General features: G+C 40.1%; 1 protein-coding gene across 1 annotated transcript; it reads left to right on the top strand.

Moving 5' to 3' along the window:
• The first annotated feature begins 3,722 nt into the window (after positions 1–3,722).
• Positions 3,723–5,435, top strand: LOC115201491 (oligodendrocyte transcription factor 3-like). The gene has a single exon (XM_029765161.1). The coding sequence runs from the start codon at positions 4,133–4,135 to the stop codon at positions 4,877–4,879; it is 747 nt and encodes a 248-aa protein (XP_029621021.1). The 5' UTR covers positions 3,723–4,132; the 3' UTR covers positions 4,880–5,435.
• The last annotated feature ends 14,903 nt before the right edge of the window (positions 5,436–20,338 follow it).

Here is a 20,338-nt window from a genome sequence, read left to right as displayed (position 1 = left end):
GCCATGGTGACAGAAGCCCTGTTTATACCTGCCATTAACATGCGTCCTTAATCCTGATCTTGTCCTGTTCTTGTCCTGATCGTGATCTGATCTTGTCTGTTTACACTTAGAAGATCAGATCACAATGCGTCTTTTAATTGTCTACACTTGTCTAAAATTGTGGGCTCAATCAGAATGTGGACAAGATCAAGACATGTTAGAACCAGGTATAAACGGGGCTTTAGAGAGCACAGCATCTAATCTCCTGCAACACAGGAAATTAAACGTGATGTGTGTTATATGTTGTTATGTGATGATGACACAATACTGCACTTTTTATATTCACAATTTATTGATCGGACAGAAGATTATTACGGATGATTTTGATCGGACAGAAGATATTTGAAAGTTGAAGAACAACTTTCATGTATCTAGCATGAGCTGTATATGAACAGGTAAAACATATGGCTACACACAATGAAGCTTTTTCAGACAGCACTTGTTATGCCCAAAAAGCAGACTCTTGTGAAGGAGTTGTTTTCTCTGCCAGCATTCTAAGCTGACCAACAGGGTTGTATGACTAAATGGCATCAGGTCTGTTTTGGGAGAAGCCGCCGAGAGCGTGGGGAAGAGAGAAAGCGTGGGATGGGGTGAATAATGAAAAAGCGGAGGGGCTTAAGAAATGAATTGAGGCACATTAGAGGCAACCTGCTGGGACTGTACCGCTAAGTAAGAGGGAATTTTTTTTTTAAATCCTCAATTTAGGCCAATGTCCTGGTCCTTGGTGCAGGGTAAGCAGCGTGGGCCTAGTGCACTGGTGGGAGGGTGGGAGGGGCCTCACTCATTCTGCTGATTGGTGTTTCCCTCCCCTGGGGCAGTTGTGAGTAGGTGAGCCCCCCCTCCCACTCCACAGCCACACAAACCACCATGACACCTTCCTTTCACCTCCCTGCGCCTCGGAGCAGTTCCCTCTCCCCCTGGCTCTCTCTCATTGAGACATTTCTCCACATTGCCTGGATTAGGAACACTTTCACTTAGATCTATGTGGTTGCCCCACAGACAAAGAAACACTTGGGGACAGGATTAGTAGGATTAAAAGGGATTCACATATGTCCAGTTCAAGCAATTGGTATTCAAAGCTTTAAACTTTCAAATGCCACCAAGAGAGAGCAAAGAAGTCCAGCGCTTTTCTTTGCATTGCAGCACCTTTATGAGGGATGGTTTCTTTTCTATTCCAACAATGACATGGTGGGGGATTTTATTGCTGTGGAACACCAAGTAGAATATGAGATTGAGTTTTTTTGTGGCTGGCACTATTGGATGGATGATGCTTGTACCCCTCCAATTACTGTGCATTCAATTATTCCTCTCCTCCATGACAAAAGAGTATACCCCTTTGAAGATAGGAACTATCTAGTCTCAATGTTTTCTTAAACTTCAGTAATATTGTTCCCAGTATCTCCCATGTGTCTTATGATACTTCATCACAGAGTTGGCTCAATTTCTATTGAATTCTATCGAGTTAGTTTAATTTCTATCTAGTTATCTTCTAGGTTTCAGTCATCCTTCAAATGGTTGTATACATTTGTGTCCAATATAATGCAGATGAAATGACTAATTAAGTGATAATGAGTGGTTTCTGTAAATGTGGTTATTTTCTGTACATTGGGACACACGTTTTCATCAACAAGTTCTATAGTTCTACATCAACATTTCTACAGGATAAGATTCACTGATGTGCATGCACTGCCATACATTCTGTTTCTAGGTTAAATTTATTTATTTTAAGGATGAACATTATTAACACAATTATAACATTATTCATGACTAGAGGATTGGTGGTGTTATTATTGTTATTATTATTATTATGATCATTATCATTATTACTTGTATTATTACTTTTATAATAATTAGCATTATTATGATGTTGAACATTTTCCTATATACTTTTTAAATATCTTATTCGTTAATGTTTCATGTTTTATGTATTGACTAAAGTTTATCACAATATTGCTGATACTCTCCACAAATGAAATGAGACTACTACAGTATAAGGATACATTATATTCGTTGAAAGTTATCTTATTAAAGGATTGGAATTCCTATGTAGGCTAATGTAAAATACATATTTAGAAAAGGTAAGTAAATAATCAGCGTATTAGCCTATAGCTAGGCCAATAAAAAGTTTCGAATTTTCTGTTTGAATTGAACAGATATTTCATTTAAACTATACGCAATTCAAGCTTCAGAATGGTGGTATAACGCGCCATGAAGGCCTTCCACATGTACCACATGAGCGATATATTTAGGCCTAATGTAATATCATTAGACTATGCAGGCATAGCGTATAGGCCTACTAAAACCAACCACCGTAGGAAACCGGGTTACGTTGCTACATTCGGGCAATTCATCTTCCAGCCTAACTTTGGTTTCCATTCTGGAGGTGGTCGCATTTTACCCCTAAATTTAGTAAGGCACTTAATGAGATTTGTAGGGGTAAAAAGGCAGGGCTATTACGTCTGTATTTCCACACACCTTATGTAGCAACACGAATCACAACAGTAACAACAGGCTAATGACATAACATTGTTATTAATATAGACATAATAATAGTTGTTGTTGTGGTTGTTGTCATAATCAATTCAAAAATATTTTCAACATAATACTAAATCCTCTACTTAATAAGCAATGACACAGTATATTTGTGTGAATCATTTGTATAACTAAATGAAAAGCACATGTAGTTTTTGATTGGGAGTTGAGTAGCCTACCTACTATGTTGTAGTTGTGCATCAAGCGTCCTGGCCCATTCCATTTCCAGCTTGGCCACTGATGGGGGAACTATTTTTGGGCTGTCATACATGGCCTATAATTGTGATGATATAATACATTAATTTCAAATCGAAATGTCATGTTATGGCAGGTGTATACCTAGGGTGGAAGGTCACTTCACTTATAACAAATACAACCATGAGAGTCAGATAACATATAAGCCATGTTATGCGGATTCCTGCATGGCTGAGAATAGTGAGAGACGGAAGATTTGTCAAATCAGGTCAAACAGATGCATTTTCATACAGGATCTGAAAATGAATTCATGAACAAATAAAGTACATATTATAGCACGTTATAATGATAGCATAGCATGAATTAGTCTAATGTATGTACCGGGAACGTGTGACATAGGCTACCTTATTTGCTTTTATCAAATTCTAAATCAATATCTTATCCGTTTTCGCGAAGTCACCTTGTTAACTGCTAATTACTGAAACGTCATGAGGCTGAATAGACTTAGAATCGATTTGCTTATCAGGCTATTAATGTGGTATTAGGGAATATATCATATTATGTTGCTCGTGAGCAAAAATCACGTCCGGTTGTGCGTCCGTCATTGACAGTCTATCCTAAACGGCAGCGAAACTCATCAATGTTATTCCTTCTCTCGCGACAGCACGACAAAGTTAGACTGTGCATATTGAAAATTAACATATTTTCTAGCGATTTAGAGAATATAGTAGTCGATCCCAAACACACAATCAATAAAACACGATGCATGACCAGGCTCCACCACATGTCAAGTTTACCAGAATTTGAGTGCTACACAGTTTTAATAAAAGCATTTAAAAAAATGTATTACAAACAAAGTGAAGCTGATCAAACAATACTTTCAAACTAACCCGTTATTATTTCTAGAGAGCCGCAGAGAGTTTTCAAGTTGTCTTGGTTTCAGATGATCCAGGACCGAAGTGTTCCCCCCACGGTGGCATTACAATGAATAGGAATAGATGTCCCTTTGGTCAACGGGACAGTCAAAGGACACCGCCCTGTATAATAATGGGGACGTCATCCTAACAAGACCATTATGAAATGAATAGGAGGGCTCCTTTTGTTTCCCTTCGCTCAAGCAGCACTATAAATACTCCGAGCGCTCTTTTACCTCACCACAGAGCAAGAGGTGCACCCGCGAGATAAGATTACTCGCAGCTATCCGGCCAACAAGCCCACTGTGTCGACTCCTTCGTTGTTACCTACACCTCCTTCCCAAAAAGAGGACGGATCTCAAACGACAGAATCAGGTGATCGAGTGTGACTTAAAAACAGGGCAGAGATAGAGAGGGAAGCAGCGACCTCCTACCCAAACCGAGCTAATAAAATGCATTCTGACTCCAGCTCGAGCAGATCTTCCTCACCAGACATGGATGGGATGTATCTCAGAGACCACCTCAATTCAGTGTCCTCGACGCAGAACGAACTCCTCCAGAAGATGACGAGCGAGCACCTTTCCAGGCACGGGGAAAAGTCACCTGGCGGGAGCAAGTACAAACTCAAGAAGCAAGTGACCGAGCAAGAGATTCAGCATCTGAGGCTGAAAATCAACGGACGGGAGCGCAAGAGGATGCATGACTTAAACCTGGCGATGGACGGACTCCGGGAAGTCATGCCTTATGCACACGGTCCGTCCGTGAGAAAGCTGTCGAAAATTGCCACTCTCCTGCTCGCCAGAAACTACATCCTGATGCTCAACAGCTCACTTGACGAGATGAAAAGGCTGGTTGGAGAAATCTACGGTGGACATCATTCTACGTTCCACTGCGGGACAGTGAGCGGGCACTCTGGCAACCCAGCGCATCAGGTGCATCCGCTGCTCGGGAGCGCGCTGTCCTCGTCCACATCCTCCACCCTCACCACCACTTTACCGGGACTAACCTCCATCCGAGCACCTCATTCCCTAATGAAGAGTGCCCCTGCACCCCCGCTTCAACTCGGCAGCGGTTTCCAGCACTGGTCAGGTTTACCTTGCCCGTGCCCCATATGCCAAGTACCTCCACCCCCTCATATTCCTATCAGTTCAGCGGGACTGACGAGACTTACAAGTGAAAACAAGGACGTGATGAAGTAATTTGGGACATCCGATACAGAATGGTGTCAACGTGTACAGTAAATTGTGAATTGGACATGAAGAATTGACCTCAATGCATGCATTGTTTGTCTGTTTATTTGTTTTTTGCGTATGAGATCCTCTAAATATTCTCCTTGTAACAAAGACCCTGTGAAAATACTTTTTTCATGGTAAAACTTTTGCCGGTTATTTGGTGTCACCAGAGATGCATTCACACAGTGTACATATGTTTCTTTGTAAAAAACAGCAACTTCTAAAACACTAAGCTGGAGATGTCTGAATGTAACCTTACGTTTCTAAAACATTAAGCCGGAGATGTCTGAATGTAACCTTACGTTTCTAAAACATTAAGCCGGAGATGTCTGAATGTAACCTTACGTTTCTAAAACATTAAGCCGGAGATGTCTGAATGTAACCTTACGTTTCTAAAACATTAAGCCGGAGATGTCTGAATGTAACCTTACGTTTATAAAACATTAAGCCGGAGATGTCTGAATGTAACCTTACGTTTCGAGCACTGAAGGTGGTCCTAGGACAACATACTTGCTGATCTGAAAGGGCGAAGAAAGTTGCATGCAGATTTAATATTTTTGTTTTTTACATCATTTGTGAAAGTGAAGAATGTCCTTTCCTTGTAACAAGGATGGTGAAATCGCATTCTACAGTTTATGAACATTGTATTATTATATATTTAGTTCGAAAAAGGTTGACATTATATGGATCTTGATTACTCCATAGAATTCTGAAAATGCTTTTAGCTTTGTGGCGTTATTCTGTGTCCATTTGTATGTAGAACTTCTTTAGCATGGCGTCAGAACAACTAAAGCATGATTGTTTTGCTGGAAATAATTTGTTATGCCCAGAGACCTTGCGTCTTTATTTTTGTACATTCTTGATGATTGATGAAATATTTATTATTGCCCAGTGTTCCTGGATGAAATTTCAATAAAACTGATATAATGAACCATATATGCTGCATTGTCTGTCCATGTATGCCATAATGTATCTAATATGGCCTCAATTAAGGACATTTATTACGGTGGATTATTTATTCATAGATTAAAGCCATTTCTAAATATACGTTTGGTCTAGTAGCCTAATATGGATTCCTTGAGTGATTGGAATCATGCAGTCTGCCAATAATGCCTGTATTTTAATGTCACTTTTGAATGAATATGTAGACCGTGTCCTAACATATCTATAGACTGTATACAACGTTTGTATACAGTCCACATAAGAGGTAGGCCTAATGATTCCTCAATGTAGGATACTTGCTAACTTGTATTTGTTTCTGTTAATTCATTGTGGTGTAGAGACAGCAAAGTATTTGTTTTGCAGGCTGGCAAAATAATTATCCAGTGCAGTTGGCAATGTTTACACGTGGGCCTAATACAATCTGTTGTTTGAACGTCCACTAGATTTCACAAGTGCAGAAATAGAAGACGAAGGAGTTCTGAATACAAATTACACCCATGGGGGTTAGACGAGTTTTGATGCAGCAACTAACACCAGTAGAAACGTTGCTTAAACATCTGGGACTATCTGTAGAAAAGTGTGGGCATTCTCCTTGATTGCCTTTAGATTCCCTTTAGCCAGAAGACATTTGCCATTTTCCACAAATGAACCAGAAATGAACATTCCCAGTATTTATCCTCGTACTGAAAATAATCTTCATTAAGCTAATCTTTATCAGTAGGCTACAAAATAAATATACATATATCTAAGATGTTATACTAATCAACATAATTATTTGACCCTCATTTTATTAATCACATCTGAATGCACATTTGAACCATCATGTACATTGCTAGATCTATACTGTATGTAGCTTACCTAGATAAACACATTTTCTGTCCAGAATTATACAAAATCCTCATGTTTGCATGCTAGTGATTTTCTTGTGTTGACTGAAATGTTTAGAGAGAGTAGGCCTATCGATCTAAACACCCGATAATGAATGGTTTGGCTTAACTTTCTCAAAACAGTATTACATCGTTTCATTGTTAACTCCAATTTCATGATATTTTAATAACATAATGATATTTGTCATAGTTGCACATCACAACACCCCCCCACTTCTAACTGTTGATATTAGGCCTACTTCTTATAACAATAATTCAACCATTTTAATAGGTCTACAGTAGCCTTACTAAGAATCTATAAATAATCCATGTAAATATATTGACATGTCCGATTTGCCTAGGCCTATATTTTAAACAAATAAATTACTAATACGACATATTTCTGATCATACAATGTGCTTCAATTATTTCATAATTAGATGCGCGTTATGGAACTGTTGAGCCCTTAAATGCTACATGAACCTCCATGGGATCAGAAAGCGCTTTGGCAGGTCCCTGGAGTCCTTTCACTGGCGCATCGCTGATCAGATAGGCAGAAACAGAATGTATGTTTGTGGAGATTACAAGTTAATTGTTCATGGGGGAATGTGGATCGAAACACATCAGAAGACTTCGTTGGGATTACAGGATCCTAAATGCAAGAGATTATACATTCAGCAGCCATTATTCGAGCATGTAAATGAGCCAGTAAAGCTTTTGTAACTTTGTCGTTGGAAAGCTCAAGTTCTTTCCTCGTAGTAACTGCTGTAGGTTGGGAGACTGAAAGGGGGAGTTCATTTTACACTTTGTCTGACGGATACAAACAGTTACGGTTAGACTGTCCATGCCAGATGGGGTTTATATAGACGGGTTGCAAAGCCCCATCAAAACGAAGCTTTTAAATATTTTGTTCTTAAAACGGTGCCAGAGAAGGATTCTGCCTGGCAGTAATCTTATAATCATGAGATAAGTTAAAAAAATATATATATACTTTTTAGTTTATCAGTTCAGATTTATCATGCAGTAAAGAACATTTACAATCCGGTGGTGTGAGGAAAATGTGGCAGCAGTTATTTAATATCTTAACCTGTTACTCTGCGAAGTATTCTTCAAATTATGATATTGCTAATATACAATGATGCTTGCCTGATGATGTAGTTCATAATATGAACTATATCATAAAGTATGCCTAGCAAGCAAGTATCAATGGATATTAGCAATGCATGTGAAAATGCTGAAGTGCAGTTCTACCATTACTAACATAAGTAGTAACATTGACCTTACTCCAAATTGGAAGTTCACATGCGTGCAATTTTGTAAATGTTCCCAGAAAATATATTGGACTCATGTGGATAATCTGACCTTTGTAAATAATAAAGAATGTATATTGGGACTGCAGGTAGCCTAGTGGTTCTAGCATTGGGCCAGTTACTGAAAGGTTCCCCGAGCTGACAAGGTAAAAATCTGTCGTTCTGTTAACCCACTGTTCCTAGGCCGTCATTGTAAATAAGAATTTGATCTAACTGACTTGCCTAGTTAAACTAAAATATCATGAATACATTTTGAACATGTTGTGTGATTACCCTTGAGAGGAAATTATCTGGACAAAAAGTGACTGAACTCTCACTCAGACACAGATGTTATGCTGTTTGACCCTCACTCCTCTAACACATTTTACACCAACAATAATGAACTATTGGAAAAAGCAACAGTCATAGCAAAATATGAATTTATTTCTTATCATAAAGGCCCAGAGCAGTTAAAAAAGTAATTTCCCTATGGTTTATTTATATTTCCACACTATGAGGTTGGAATAATACTATGAAATTGTGAAAATGATGATAATGCCATTTTAGTGTAAGAGCTGTTTGGTGGGATGGTTTTGGCCTGCCAGGTGACATCACCAGGTGGTAAATTAGTTAATAAACCAATAAGAAAGAGAGTCCCAAACGTATCAGCCAATAACAGCTAGTTTTCATTTTTCCCCTCCCCACTCACAGACTGTCCTAGCAGAATTCTTGCTCGAAGAAGCTATTTTTGTCACTTTTTTTACCTTTTTAATTGAAAACAATCACAGTAAGGTACTTAATTGTTACCCAGAAATGATATTGAGATAAAAACGGCTGTATTGGACCTTTAACATCATTGGACATGCTATCTGAAATAAAATATAACCAAAAAAAGACAGTTATTTTAACAACATTTCAGTTAATTAGCACATTATGTAAAACAAAAATATACATTTTCCCTTTTGTAATGTGTCGCTTCTTTCCGAAGTACCATCCACAAAGTACTAAAAAGCTGATTTACTATCAATTGATCATAGTATCATTTATTTTTCAGAATTTTGAAGAAAATATCAATTTTGTCATATTTATTTGGTAAAAACAACTGCCATATAAAGGGGCAGTACATCAAAATGTACTTAATGATATGCATAAAGAGTGAATAATCAATTGATCCTGAGAGACAGTGACTTGGTTTTCTTTATTTACTTACCCCACAGAAGCTTTAGCATTGCTGTTAGCAGGCCAATGGGAGTGTTAGGGGCTAATGAGCTATGGCAGCATGCTTCATAAAGCATGCCCAAGTCCTCAATGTCATTTCAAACCAAATGTTATAGCAACCAAAATGTCATTACAAGGATATTATAGGAATTCTCATATTTATATAACATTTTCAGTAGAATAACAGTTTTTAGCAGAATACACACCAATGAGCTGTTTGGACAGCAGCTAAGCATACATTTAAGGTCATTTTGAGTTCCTATACAGTCACATCTGCTATAGACGCGTATAACCATAGGTAAGTACATACGGGGCTCAGGCTCACCAGGTGATCTGTCTATCTGGTCAAAATCACAGGGAAAGGGAGATACCTAGTCAGTTGTACAACTGAAATGTGTCTTCTGCATTTAACCCAACCCATCTGAATCAGAGAGGTGTGGGGGGCTGCCATAATCAACAACCACATCCTCAGTGCCTGGGGAACAGTGGGTTAATTGCCTTGCTCAGAAGACAGATTTTTACCTTGTCAGCTCGGGGATTCAATTCAGCTACTTTTCGGTTACAGGCCCAACACTCTAACCACTAGGCTACCTGCCACCCATACTGATACAGGTCCGTCCCTCTCCACCCACTGAGGGTATGGATAACTTGGTATTATGTCTCCAGAGAAACCTAGACTTAAATAAAGGTCTTATTGATCAAAATACTATAAGCAGAAATAGGTGTTTTTGTCTGGGGTCAAAATGGCCTCAAAGTCCACATTGATACAGAAACACTAAACAATTATTTAAATTGAATAATACCAAGTGGATTAATAAAGTCATGGAAAATTGGAAGGATTAAATAAAACACCTTTGAGATACAGTATGATCAAAAATATGCCTCTGGGGTCAAAATGACAAGTAATTTGCTTGAGGGTTAAGATATGAGTACTCTTCTCCTTTCTGAGAGTTTGTTTGAGAGTCTGTTTGAATTTCTTTGTTTTGCCCTTTATTCGAACATTATCTCTGTGAGATTGTGGAGGAAAACTCTAGGTAATTGTATCGGCCTAATAACCTATTTGGTTGCTATGAATTAGACGTTACTTGGTAGTTTTCTCTCCATGCAACTCCCTTTGTTTTCTTTAATTACAGTTTTGCAGCTAATAAAATTGCTCCCTGCTGGAGATTCCTCAGACATGCTGATTGTCATGATGATAACACCTCTGTGAACAAAAGTCGTTTGTTTATAGTAAGTGCTGCTGTGGTAGAACAGTGATGCATGGGAAGTTGTACTTTTAAAGGCAATGCTCCCATACAAAAAATATTGAATGTACTTTGATTATTAGTTTTTTATTTAGACTATGCAGGTTGAACAACTTTTATTAACTGTAAAAAAAATAGGGCTGTATATGAATCCAGTAGATATTATTTTTTAACTTCTTAATTGTTCTGGCTTACAATTCTCTGGCTGAAAGAGTGAGACAGATAGAGATTCGCTACACCACACCAGCTATTATATTGGTGCTTATTCAGAACCAGGCAGATTGGGAGCCTAAATAGCCTTAAAACAACATAAGGGTCACTAAAGAATCAATGAGAAGGACTTTCATGCTCCCAAGTAATTTCTTGAAGGGTTTAAATGAAAAGACAACCCTGCTAAGTAGCCCCCTTCTTTTCAGCAGTGACAAATGGCCAGTCATCTTCAGTGGACACACCTGTTACTGGAAACACTCCACATTATACACTTTGAGAGTGGCCTTGTTAAGATCAGATTCCCCTCAAAGGTTCCGCACAATAGATATGCATGCTAACAATGCTGCTGGCCCAGAGCTAAAAGCTCTGCGTCAAAGCAGGGCTTGTGCCGGGCAAGACTGGGGGCTGCAATTGAAAATACATTTCAGTTGAATAAGGGGCATTGGCTGCATCAGAGGAGCTGCTGCCCCCTCATAGAACAAAAGCAGTTGTGGGGATAAGTTATTGACTCCAGTGACAGGGTGAATGCAGTTCATTATGTTTGCCAGTTCTTGTGCACTCTGAGTCTGTCTGGGGTCTGAATTAGGTGGCAGGTGCAGCAGCCATTGCCTCTTTGCCCCAGGGGAATGCCTGTCATCAGCTGATTTCATAGACAAATAATTATCCCATATAGCCAAAACAGAAAGCATATTTCCATCATAAGCACATTTTGCCACAGCCATTAGTGTCTGAGCTCATTTGCATGTTAATTGTGCAGTTAGAGAGGTCTATGTTGACGTTTCCCTTCCTCAAGTTTTGATTGGAGGGGAAATGGAACTAGGAAATGTTTTCTATGCTTGTTCAATTGTTGGTTGGTCATAATATCTTGTTTACACAATTTAGAGGATTGGTGGATTTGTAAAATGATCAGTCTATAATTCTCCCAGAGCCTGTCAGCATCACAAAAAATCTAACTGTGTTGCATAGTCATATTTAGAAAGGCCCATGCTTTCTGACAGCAATGTAACTCAAATATAAACTACTGCCATATTTACATTTACATTGCACAAGCTAATGTAGCGAGAGTTTGGAACTATAAGGTTCTATCTGCAATTATACAATGGGTGGGTCTAATCCTGAATGCTTATTGGTTAAGAGCGCATTCCAGCCAGTGTCTATTCCACAAGTTACAGCTGGCTAAATCTGACATTAAAATGTCTATTTACTCAGTTCCATTTGACTGCGCAATCCACTGTCTCATCAACCCAGCTAGACAAATTATAAACTTGATCTAATGTAGCGAGTGCTTGGGACTATAAGTTTCTATCTGCAAAAAAGATGACTCTGAGATAATTGGGTTTAAAGTTCCGAACCCTCATTGGTTTGAATGGTGTGAACAATTTTGATCTTCAGTTCTTTTGAACTTAACAACAGCAATTGGGGATATATAGGTAGAGAACATGGAACAGAACAAGGCTATGTAAATAACTCTATTTTGACAAATGCAGATATCACCTTATAGTCCCAAGCTCGCGATAGGGCCTAGCAATTCTGGGCGACTCATTACTTGCATTTATCTGATTTATGGAGAATTATGTTTATGATAGATATTATTGATATATTGATACCTTTACAGACAAATAACGGATTATGCCAGACGTCTGAGGCAATTTCAACTGCAAAATGGGGGCGATCATCTCACTCAAGTCCATGGAACCAGTCAACCAGACACCTGCTAGAATAGCAGGCTGTTTACACACTTCCAAAACAACATCCAAGTCGGCTTTGGTGTCAGTTTTGTGTAAATACAGAAGAGAGAGAAATCAAGCTACCGTTTCTGTGAGCAGTGATGTCCTCCCACAGTGTCTGACAGATGGCGTTCACTAGTTGGCCATAAATGGCTGTCACAGAGTGTTTGTCTGTCTGCCAGTAGCCTATGGTTAAGGGACTCCCTGGGAGAATGTTACTGTCCTGACACCGCTGAAAACGAACTGTCCTTGATTGTCAACCACAGACAACCATGGCCCTCGCGCCACCCCAACCTTCTGGCCAGAAAGGCTAGGTTGGGGGAGCAGGTGCAGAGAGGAGAGATATATCTATTTAAATCATAGGCCACCACATGCTTAAAATCTGCCCTGAATAAAGCCACTCTCCATGATGATATTGGGGACATGTTCAACATAAAACAAGATTTTTGTACTGTCTGTGTTCAATAAAGGGAATCAACAGGAGAGTCTTTGCTGAGTGATTACCTGTAATTTCCCAAGGTTTATTACCCGGAATAAAAATATAGATTTTCCTCTTGTCCTTTTCAGCAAAGGATCATCGTTGTAAGGATAGCGGGGCTCATTTCCAATGATCATAGGACACAACATGACTCATGATCACCTGAGTATCTGATGCCTATATCAATAGAGACAATCAAAATAGTGTATTCATGCACATCAAACAGAACTTTGTTTGTTGAAAGCATTTCCTCATTATCATAGTCTTGGACATTAGTGAGACAGAGCGTTTAGTCGCAGTGATCCATCATGTGTGTGTGTAGGGTGAATCTTAGTAGACAGAAGGTGGAGGGACATTCCCCAGAGAGGGGAAAGGGGGGAGAAGGGTTAAAGGGGTAGAGGGGGTGCCCGTGGGCGGTGGTCTATGTGCCAGCTCCTAGCCTGGCAGAGGGCACTGTGGCTTGGCCCCACTCAGCAGGAAGTTGCTGTGTGACAAAGTGAAACATGGACGTGTGAGGAGCAAGCCATCACTGTGTCCAAGACCACAGAAATTAAACGGACACGGCAGATACAAAGAAGCGGATACATTTTAAATGTGGGGGAAATAAATTGAATAAATTAATTTGAATTTATGAGACTAAAATGAATCAGAACTTTTGAATCAATGATGATTTTGAGGGTCTCCTACTAGATCTAGGGTCCACCATCTCCAAAATCTTAAATCTACAGTAAGCTTGCTTACAGCACTGGAAGACTGGGGAGTATGACATGCTCAGTAATCCCTCAAATCTCCTACACAAGTCGACTATCAGCTAAGACATCCTCATTGGGGCCGGGGACCTTAGGTACCCTTAAGACACACAATTTTTTGTTGTTGATGATTTCCGATTAGGGAAGCAAATGGATTTGCTCCCTAGAAGGGATATGATTTCAAAATACATCAGATTGAACAGAATTGATACAATGAATAGTTAATCACACACACACAAAGGCTAGTCTGGACCACTAATTAGGGGCCGAATGGCAGGGTCCTCTTGTAGCTCCTTCAGCTGACACATCTCATTGGCTTCTATAATGGGGAAGCTGTTTAGCAGGGAGACGGCTGATGCGCTGACAGCTTGGCAAAATGTGCTTGCCTTAGCGCCACATGATGCTTATGGAAATGAGGAGGATGCAGATGGGACCGCGAGGGCCCGTGATCAAACTACATAGACTTGATGGGAGTTTACCGCGCGTGGACAGTTAAGGTATGGTGAGATTCAGGTAAGGGAGAAGATGCTGTCGGCTCAGTCGTGGCTCTATCAAACAGACAGAGTTTATTTAACAGCAGCCATGTGCCAACACCACAGTCCCTCCTTACCCTCATCTCACTTAACTCCATCTCACAAGTCTCTTGGCAGAGCGGCAGTTGGCAAGCCTCACCAAAGTAATCATGTGCCAAAGTGAGTCCGTCACAGTTGGTGATTTTGATCAATTTCAACTTAAACAACGGACAGACAGCTTGTCGCAACAAACAAACATGTAAATATATGTCAACACATTTGTATGAGTTGGAAAGGCTGCTTTTAAAGGGGAAGACACTAGATTGATACCAATAGCCACTTTATCAGATGATAACTACGATCTAAATGACAGTGTATTGAATATAAAGTGAATCCGCCTTCATCCAGAGTGCACACTGTTGGGAGAGAGGGACCACACAGCCCATGCATCCCTATAAATCCTAAATGTTGAATGGAGAGCTAGGAGCAGTGAACAGAGCTAATTATAGGCAGGAATTAACAGTGGTATGAAAACAGAAGCGACAGCACCAGTGGTCTGCCTGCAGCATGGCAACGAGAGCCCTGATGTCTGGATGGGCCAGTCATCATATGGACAAATCACAACTGATCTGGGAATGTAATGGCTGCCAGATGTTAGCGCTTTGTACCAAATGGCTCTCCTGGGAGCTCACCTAATCTGTGAGGAGACATCACATGGGGGGATGTAGCGTATGCTTGTGTGTGTGTTTGTGTGAGAGAGGGAGGGAGAGAGAGAGAGAGAGAGAAAAAAAAGAGAGAAAGAAAGAGAAAAAGGGAAAGCTATGGAGTAAGTGGAGTTAAGAGTGCTAGAAGTCTACTTAGCAAATGTGAAAGTCGTCCCACACTAACTTTTACTTTTACAGAGGAAAACCTTTACTAGACATTCTCTAATCTGAATTCACAACCAAGAGTTGAACAATAAAGACAAGGGGATGTTTACCAGCCGTCAAGCCCCGCTATGTTCCTAAGCTGTAGTTTGGTTTATTGAGCCCTGTGGACGGGTAGTACAGTAGTCAGTATGGATACAGCATGGCACTCTCATTGTCTTCCATCTCACAGCAATGAGAGATGTTATAGTATGGGTGGAATTAGCTCGCTGCCTCTATCTAAACAGCTATGGTAAAGGCAGCAGATGTTGGCTGATAGGTGTTGGATGCTGTGATGGAATCCAGCAGCTGGTCACCATGACAGTCCCAATCAGGGAGGATAGTGACACACTGCTATAAAAAGGCCCTGATCCAAGCATTTGGTATGTAAAGTGTCACTTTATTTGTAGGTGGACATGCATTATGCCCAAATTACCATCTGACTCAACTATGAGTACTAGTCTAGGAGATTATTAAATCTATAAGATTTGGATGTTTCATAAATATGTGTCCTTGAGTTGTTTTGACCTGCAAGAGTGACTAAAAAACACATGCATGGTTTGGATAGGAAGTCATCAGTAACTGGCTATTCATCGACACACTTGCATTTCAACTTGGTTGTTTTGGTCCCCCTCTCAGGCCTGTTGAGAGGGCTCACCATGCAGCACCCTCTCTCCACAAGCAGAGGATATGCGACAAGGTGTCCACTGTCACTTTCTGACAGGGGGACTCCAAGCTTCAAATGTCCTGCGATGCCTCATCACTCAAACCTCTCATCCGTTCTGAGCCATTGGTCTGTCAAAAAGGAACTCCCCCATCTGTCCCTATCCCTGTCACTCAGGGGGCAGGACACAGCCTGATTATCCCATTAGAAAGTCATTAAGTAGCCTTAAATGTAAAACACCATCTCCACTGGATCCTAATGTTATTGGAAGCTGCATGTGAATACATGCTCCAGACCCCATGGTGTTGCAGGCTCAGCCTGAGGAAGCTCTGTGCAGTTCTGTCACCACTCCAGACAATGAGCCAAAATGGCACACTTCTCTCTTGTGTTGTTGGTCTGCTGAGCTTTAATACCACTTCACACATCTGCCACACAGGACACTACAGCATGTCACTTCCTTTTTAAACAGCCAGGCTCAGTGGATAGACTCAATGAGCAAATACAGATGTAGGATCTTAATTTGAGCCAGTTTGCTAGAGTAGGAAAATATTCCTGCCACAACAGGAAATTATAATTATTATGTGGATTATAATGTGGATTATAATTAAAGCATCATTTTGTAGGGTTGATACATTTTTTGTAAAGGGAAAATCAAGTCTGAAATTTCGAAGTGGAAATTACAAACTTCAGACGCCTTTTTAAACCAGAAATACACTACAAGTTCTCCTGCAACATGGTGATCAAATTAAGATCCTACATCTGTAGAGATGCTTGCAGTATGCCCAGGTAATCAAATGAGCTGGGCAGCTATGTGTTTAAATATTTTGCTTTAGCTAGTTTTCTTCTTTTCAGAAAAGTTCTACATTTATGAGCCGATTTCATTTACTTGTTTCATGGCGGTGCATTTTAAACTGCCACTTTATAATTATACATACTCAGACAATTCCATCTAAATCTCAAAATATACAGTACATCTATATAGTGCCTGTATGAATTTATTGTGTCAGTCTGTTCGGACACAATACACGAAGAAGCAACACAAAGTGACTGACAATGACAGTTGACCAATAAAAGACAAAGATTAAACCACATGGGATGAGCCTGACTGGGGCGTAAGGCAACAGCTTGGAACATCTCTCGAAAGACAGGAAGGCTAGGTGACACGAGGCACCACTGTCACTTTCTGACAGTGAAGACCAGCAGCCATCTAAAGGACTGTCATAATTCACCTCCTCACATCCAACCTGATCAATCAGTCAATCAGAGAGAGAGACCAATTCCACCCTCTCCATCTGTCTTTATCCAGGCAGAGAAAAGAACATGATTTCCCTATTAGCAGCTCATTAAAGGTAGGGACACAGTTTCCACTCTCTCCAGATCACATTGTTAAGAGGGCCATTTGAATACCTGTGTGGGTCTTTGTTCCTGAGCCCTGGCCCAGGGAGCTCCTATGTTATGCACAGGGCTGCTGTGGTCTTAGATGGGGTTGTTCCAGGCTCATCCATCTCCTACTGTCAATGTGGTCACCTCCTAGAGAGATCAGTGCCCCTCCCAGAGACTACACACACACACACGATTGTCTGTAGCTTTAATCTGATGGAGAGGGGGCTATGAGGACAAGACTGCTGCCACACCCTCCCGCCCCCCACTGCTGTCTTGAAACATTCATGGATGAATTGTTCACACTTTAAACACTATTATAATTGTGTGGCGATGTGAACTCTGCTGCACCATCCCAACGTCGAAGTCACTACTCAAAATGCCTTCTCCACCGCGCCAAACACAAATGGAACTCTCAACAAACTGTGTTATGTTTGTAGTGCTTGCGTATGAGTGCACACATACATTTCTGCTACTACTGTAGTTACATTGCTAGGACAACTTATTGACGAAACATTTTAACCATATTCAGGTATCATTCTTATTCCAACCTGTGTTTGTTGTTCGCCATCTCGTGTTGTGTTGTGCTGTTCATTATGTTGTGTTTTGACTTTTGTGTCTCATACCCTTTTTATATCTAGATAAAAAACCTGCAACCTTTACCATACCCCCTTCTTTATACCGCCTTCTCTTTATACTGCCTTCTTTATACTGCCTTCTCTTTATACTGCCTTCTCTTTATACTGCCTTCTCTTTAGATCACCTTCTCTTTATACTGCCTTCTCTTTAGATCACCTTCCCTTTATACAGTCTTCTTTATACTGCCTTCTCTTTATACTGCCTTCTCTTTATACTGCCTTCTCTTTAGATCACCTTCCCTTTATACAGTCTTCTTTATACAGCCTTATCTTTATACTGCCTTCTCTTTATACTGCCTTCTCTTTAGATCACCTTCCCTTTATACAGTCTTCTTTATACTGCCTTATCTTTATACCGCCTTCCCTTTATACAGTCTTCTCTTTAGATCACCTTCCCTTTATACTGCCTTCTCTTTAGATCACCTTCCCTTTATACAGTCTTCTTTATACAGCCTTATCTTTATACAGACTTCTCTTTATACTGCACTCTCTTTATACAGACTTCTCTTTATACAGTCTTCTTTACACCGTCTTCTTTAGACCGCCTTCTCTTTATACTGCCTTCTTTATACCGCCTTCTCTTTATACTGCCTTCTTTATACTGCCTTCTCTTTATACTGCCTTCTCTTTAGATCACCTTCCCTTTATACAGTCTTCTTTATACAGCCTTATCTTTATACAGACTTCTCTTTATACTGCCTTCTCTTTAGATCACCTTCCCTTTATACAGTCTTCTTTATACAGCCTTATCTTTATACAGACTTCTCTTTATACTGCCTTCTCTTTAGATCACCTTCCCTTTATACAGTCTTCTTTATACAGCCTTATCTTTATACAGACTTCTCTTTATACTGCACTCTCTTTATACAGACTTCTCTTTATACAGTCTTCTTTACACCGTCTTCTTTAGACCGCCTTCTCTTTATACTGCCTTCTTTATACCGCCTTCTCTTTATACTGCCTTCTTTATACGGCCTTCTCTTTATACGGCCTTCTCTTTATACCGTCTTCTTTATACAGCCTTCTCTTTATACTGCCTTCTTTATACCGCCTTCTCTTTATACTGCCTTCTTTATACCGCCTTCTCTTTATACGGCCTTCTCTTTATACCACCTTCTCTTTATACTGCCTTCTTTATACCGCCTTCTCTTTATACCTCCTTCCCTTTATACCGTCTTCTTTATACAGCCTTCTCTTTAGACCACCTTCTCTTTATACTGTCTTCTCTTTATACCGCCGACTTCATACAGTCTACTTTATACGGCATTCTCTTTATACGGCCTTCTCTTTAGACCGCTTTCTCTTTAGACCGCCTTCTCTTTATACTGCCTTCTCTTTATACCTCATTCTCTTCATACAGCCTTCTCTTTAGACCGCCTTCTCTTTTATAACTCCTTCTCTTTATATCTCCTTCTCTTGATACAGCCTTGTCTTTATACGGCCTTCTCTTTATACTGGCTTCTCTTTATATGGCCTACTTCATACAGTCTACTATATACAGCCTTGTCTTTATACCGCCTTCTCTTTATACGGCCTTCTCTTTATACAGCCTTCTCTTTATACGGCCTTGTCTTTATACCGCCTTCTCTTAATACAGCCTTCTCTTTATACTGCCTTCTCTTTAGACCACCTTCCCTTTATACAGTCATATTTACACAGCCTTCTCTTTAAACAGCCTTCTCTTTATACTGCACTCTCTTTAGACCGCCTTCTCTTTATACAGCCTTCTCTTTATACAGCCTTCTCTTTAGACCGCCTACTCTTTATACCTCCTTCTCTTTATACTGCCTTCTCTTTATACTGCCTTCTCTTTATACCGCCGACTTCATGCAGTCTACTTTATACGGCCTTCACTTTATACGGCCTTCTCTTTAGACCGCCTTCTCTTTAGACCACCTTCTCTTTACACGGCCTTCTCTTTATACCTCCTTCTCTTCATACAGCCTTCTCTTTAGACTACCTTCTCTTTTATAACTCCTTCTCTTTATACCTCCTTCTCTTGATACAGCCTTCTCTTTATACTGCCTTCTCTTTATACGGTCTTCACTTTATACCGCCTTCTCTTTATATGGCCTTCTCTTTATACCTCCTTCTCTTTATACGGTCTTCTCTTTAGACTGCCTTCTCTTTATACCTCCTTCTCTTGATACAGCCTTGTCTTTATACCTCCTTCTCTTCATACAGCCTTCTCTTTAGACTACCTTCTCTTTTATAACTCCTTCTCTTTATACCTCCTTCTCTTTATACCGCCTTCTTTTTATATGGCCTTCTCTTTATACAGCCTTTTCTTTATACAGCCTTCTCTTTATACCGCCTTCTCTTTATACGGCCTTCTCTTTGTACCGCCTTCTCTTTATACCTCCTTCTCTTCATACAGCCTTATCTTTATACAGCCTTCTCTTTATACTGCACTCTCTTTATACAGCCTTCTCTTTAGACCGCCTTCTCTTTATACAACCTTCTCTTTATACCGCCTTCTCTTTATACCTCCTTCTCTTTATACATCCTTCTTTTGATAAGGCCTGGTCTTTATACCTCCTTCTCTTCATCCAGCCTTCTCTTTATACTGCCTTCTTTATACCGTCTACTTCATACAGTCTACTT

The sequence above is a fragment of the Salmo trutta genome, chromosome 10, assembly GCF_901001165.1.
Source record: "Salmo trutta chromosome 10, fSalTru1.1, whole genome shotgun sequence".
Taxonomy (NCBI): Eukaryota; Metazoa; Chordata; class Actinopteri; order Salmoniformes; family Salmonidae; genus Salmo; species Salmo trutta.
Note: the sequence above shows the minus strand (reverse complement) of the source record. Positions and strands in the feature narration are given on the sequence as shown.

Excerpts from the sequence above, each read along its gene's own strand:
- LOC115201491 (XM_029765161.1), top strand. The coding sequence starts at position 4,133 with ATGCATTCTGACTCCAGCTCGAGCAGATCTTCCTCACCAGACATGGAT.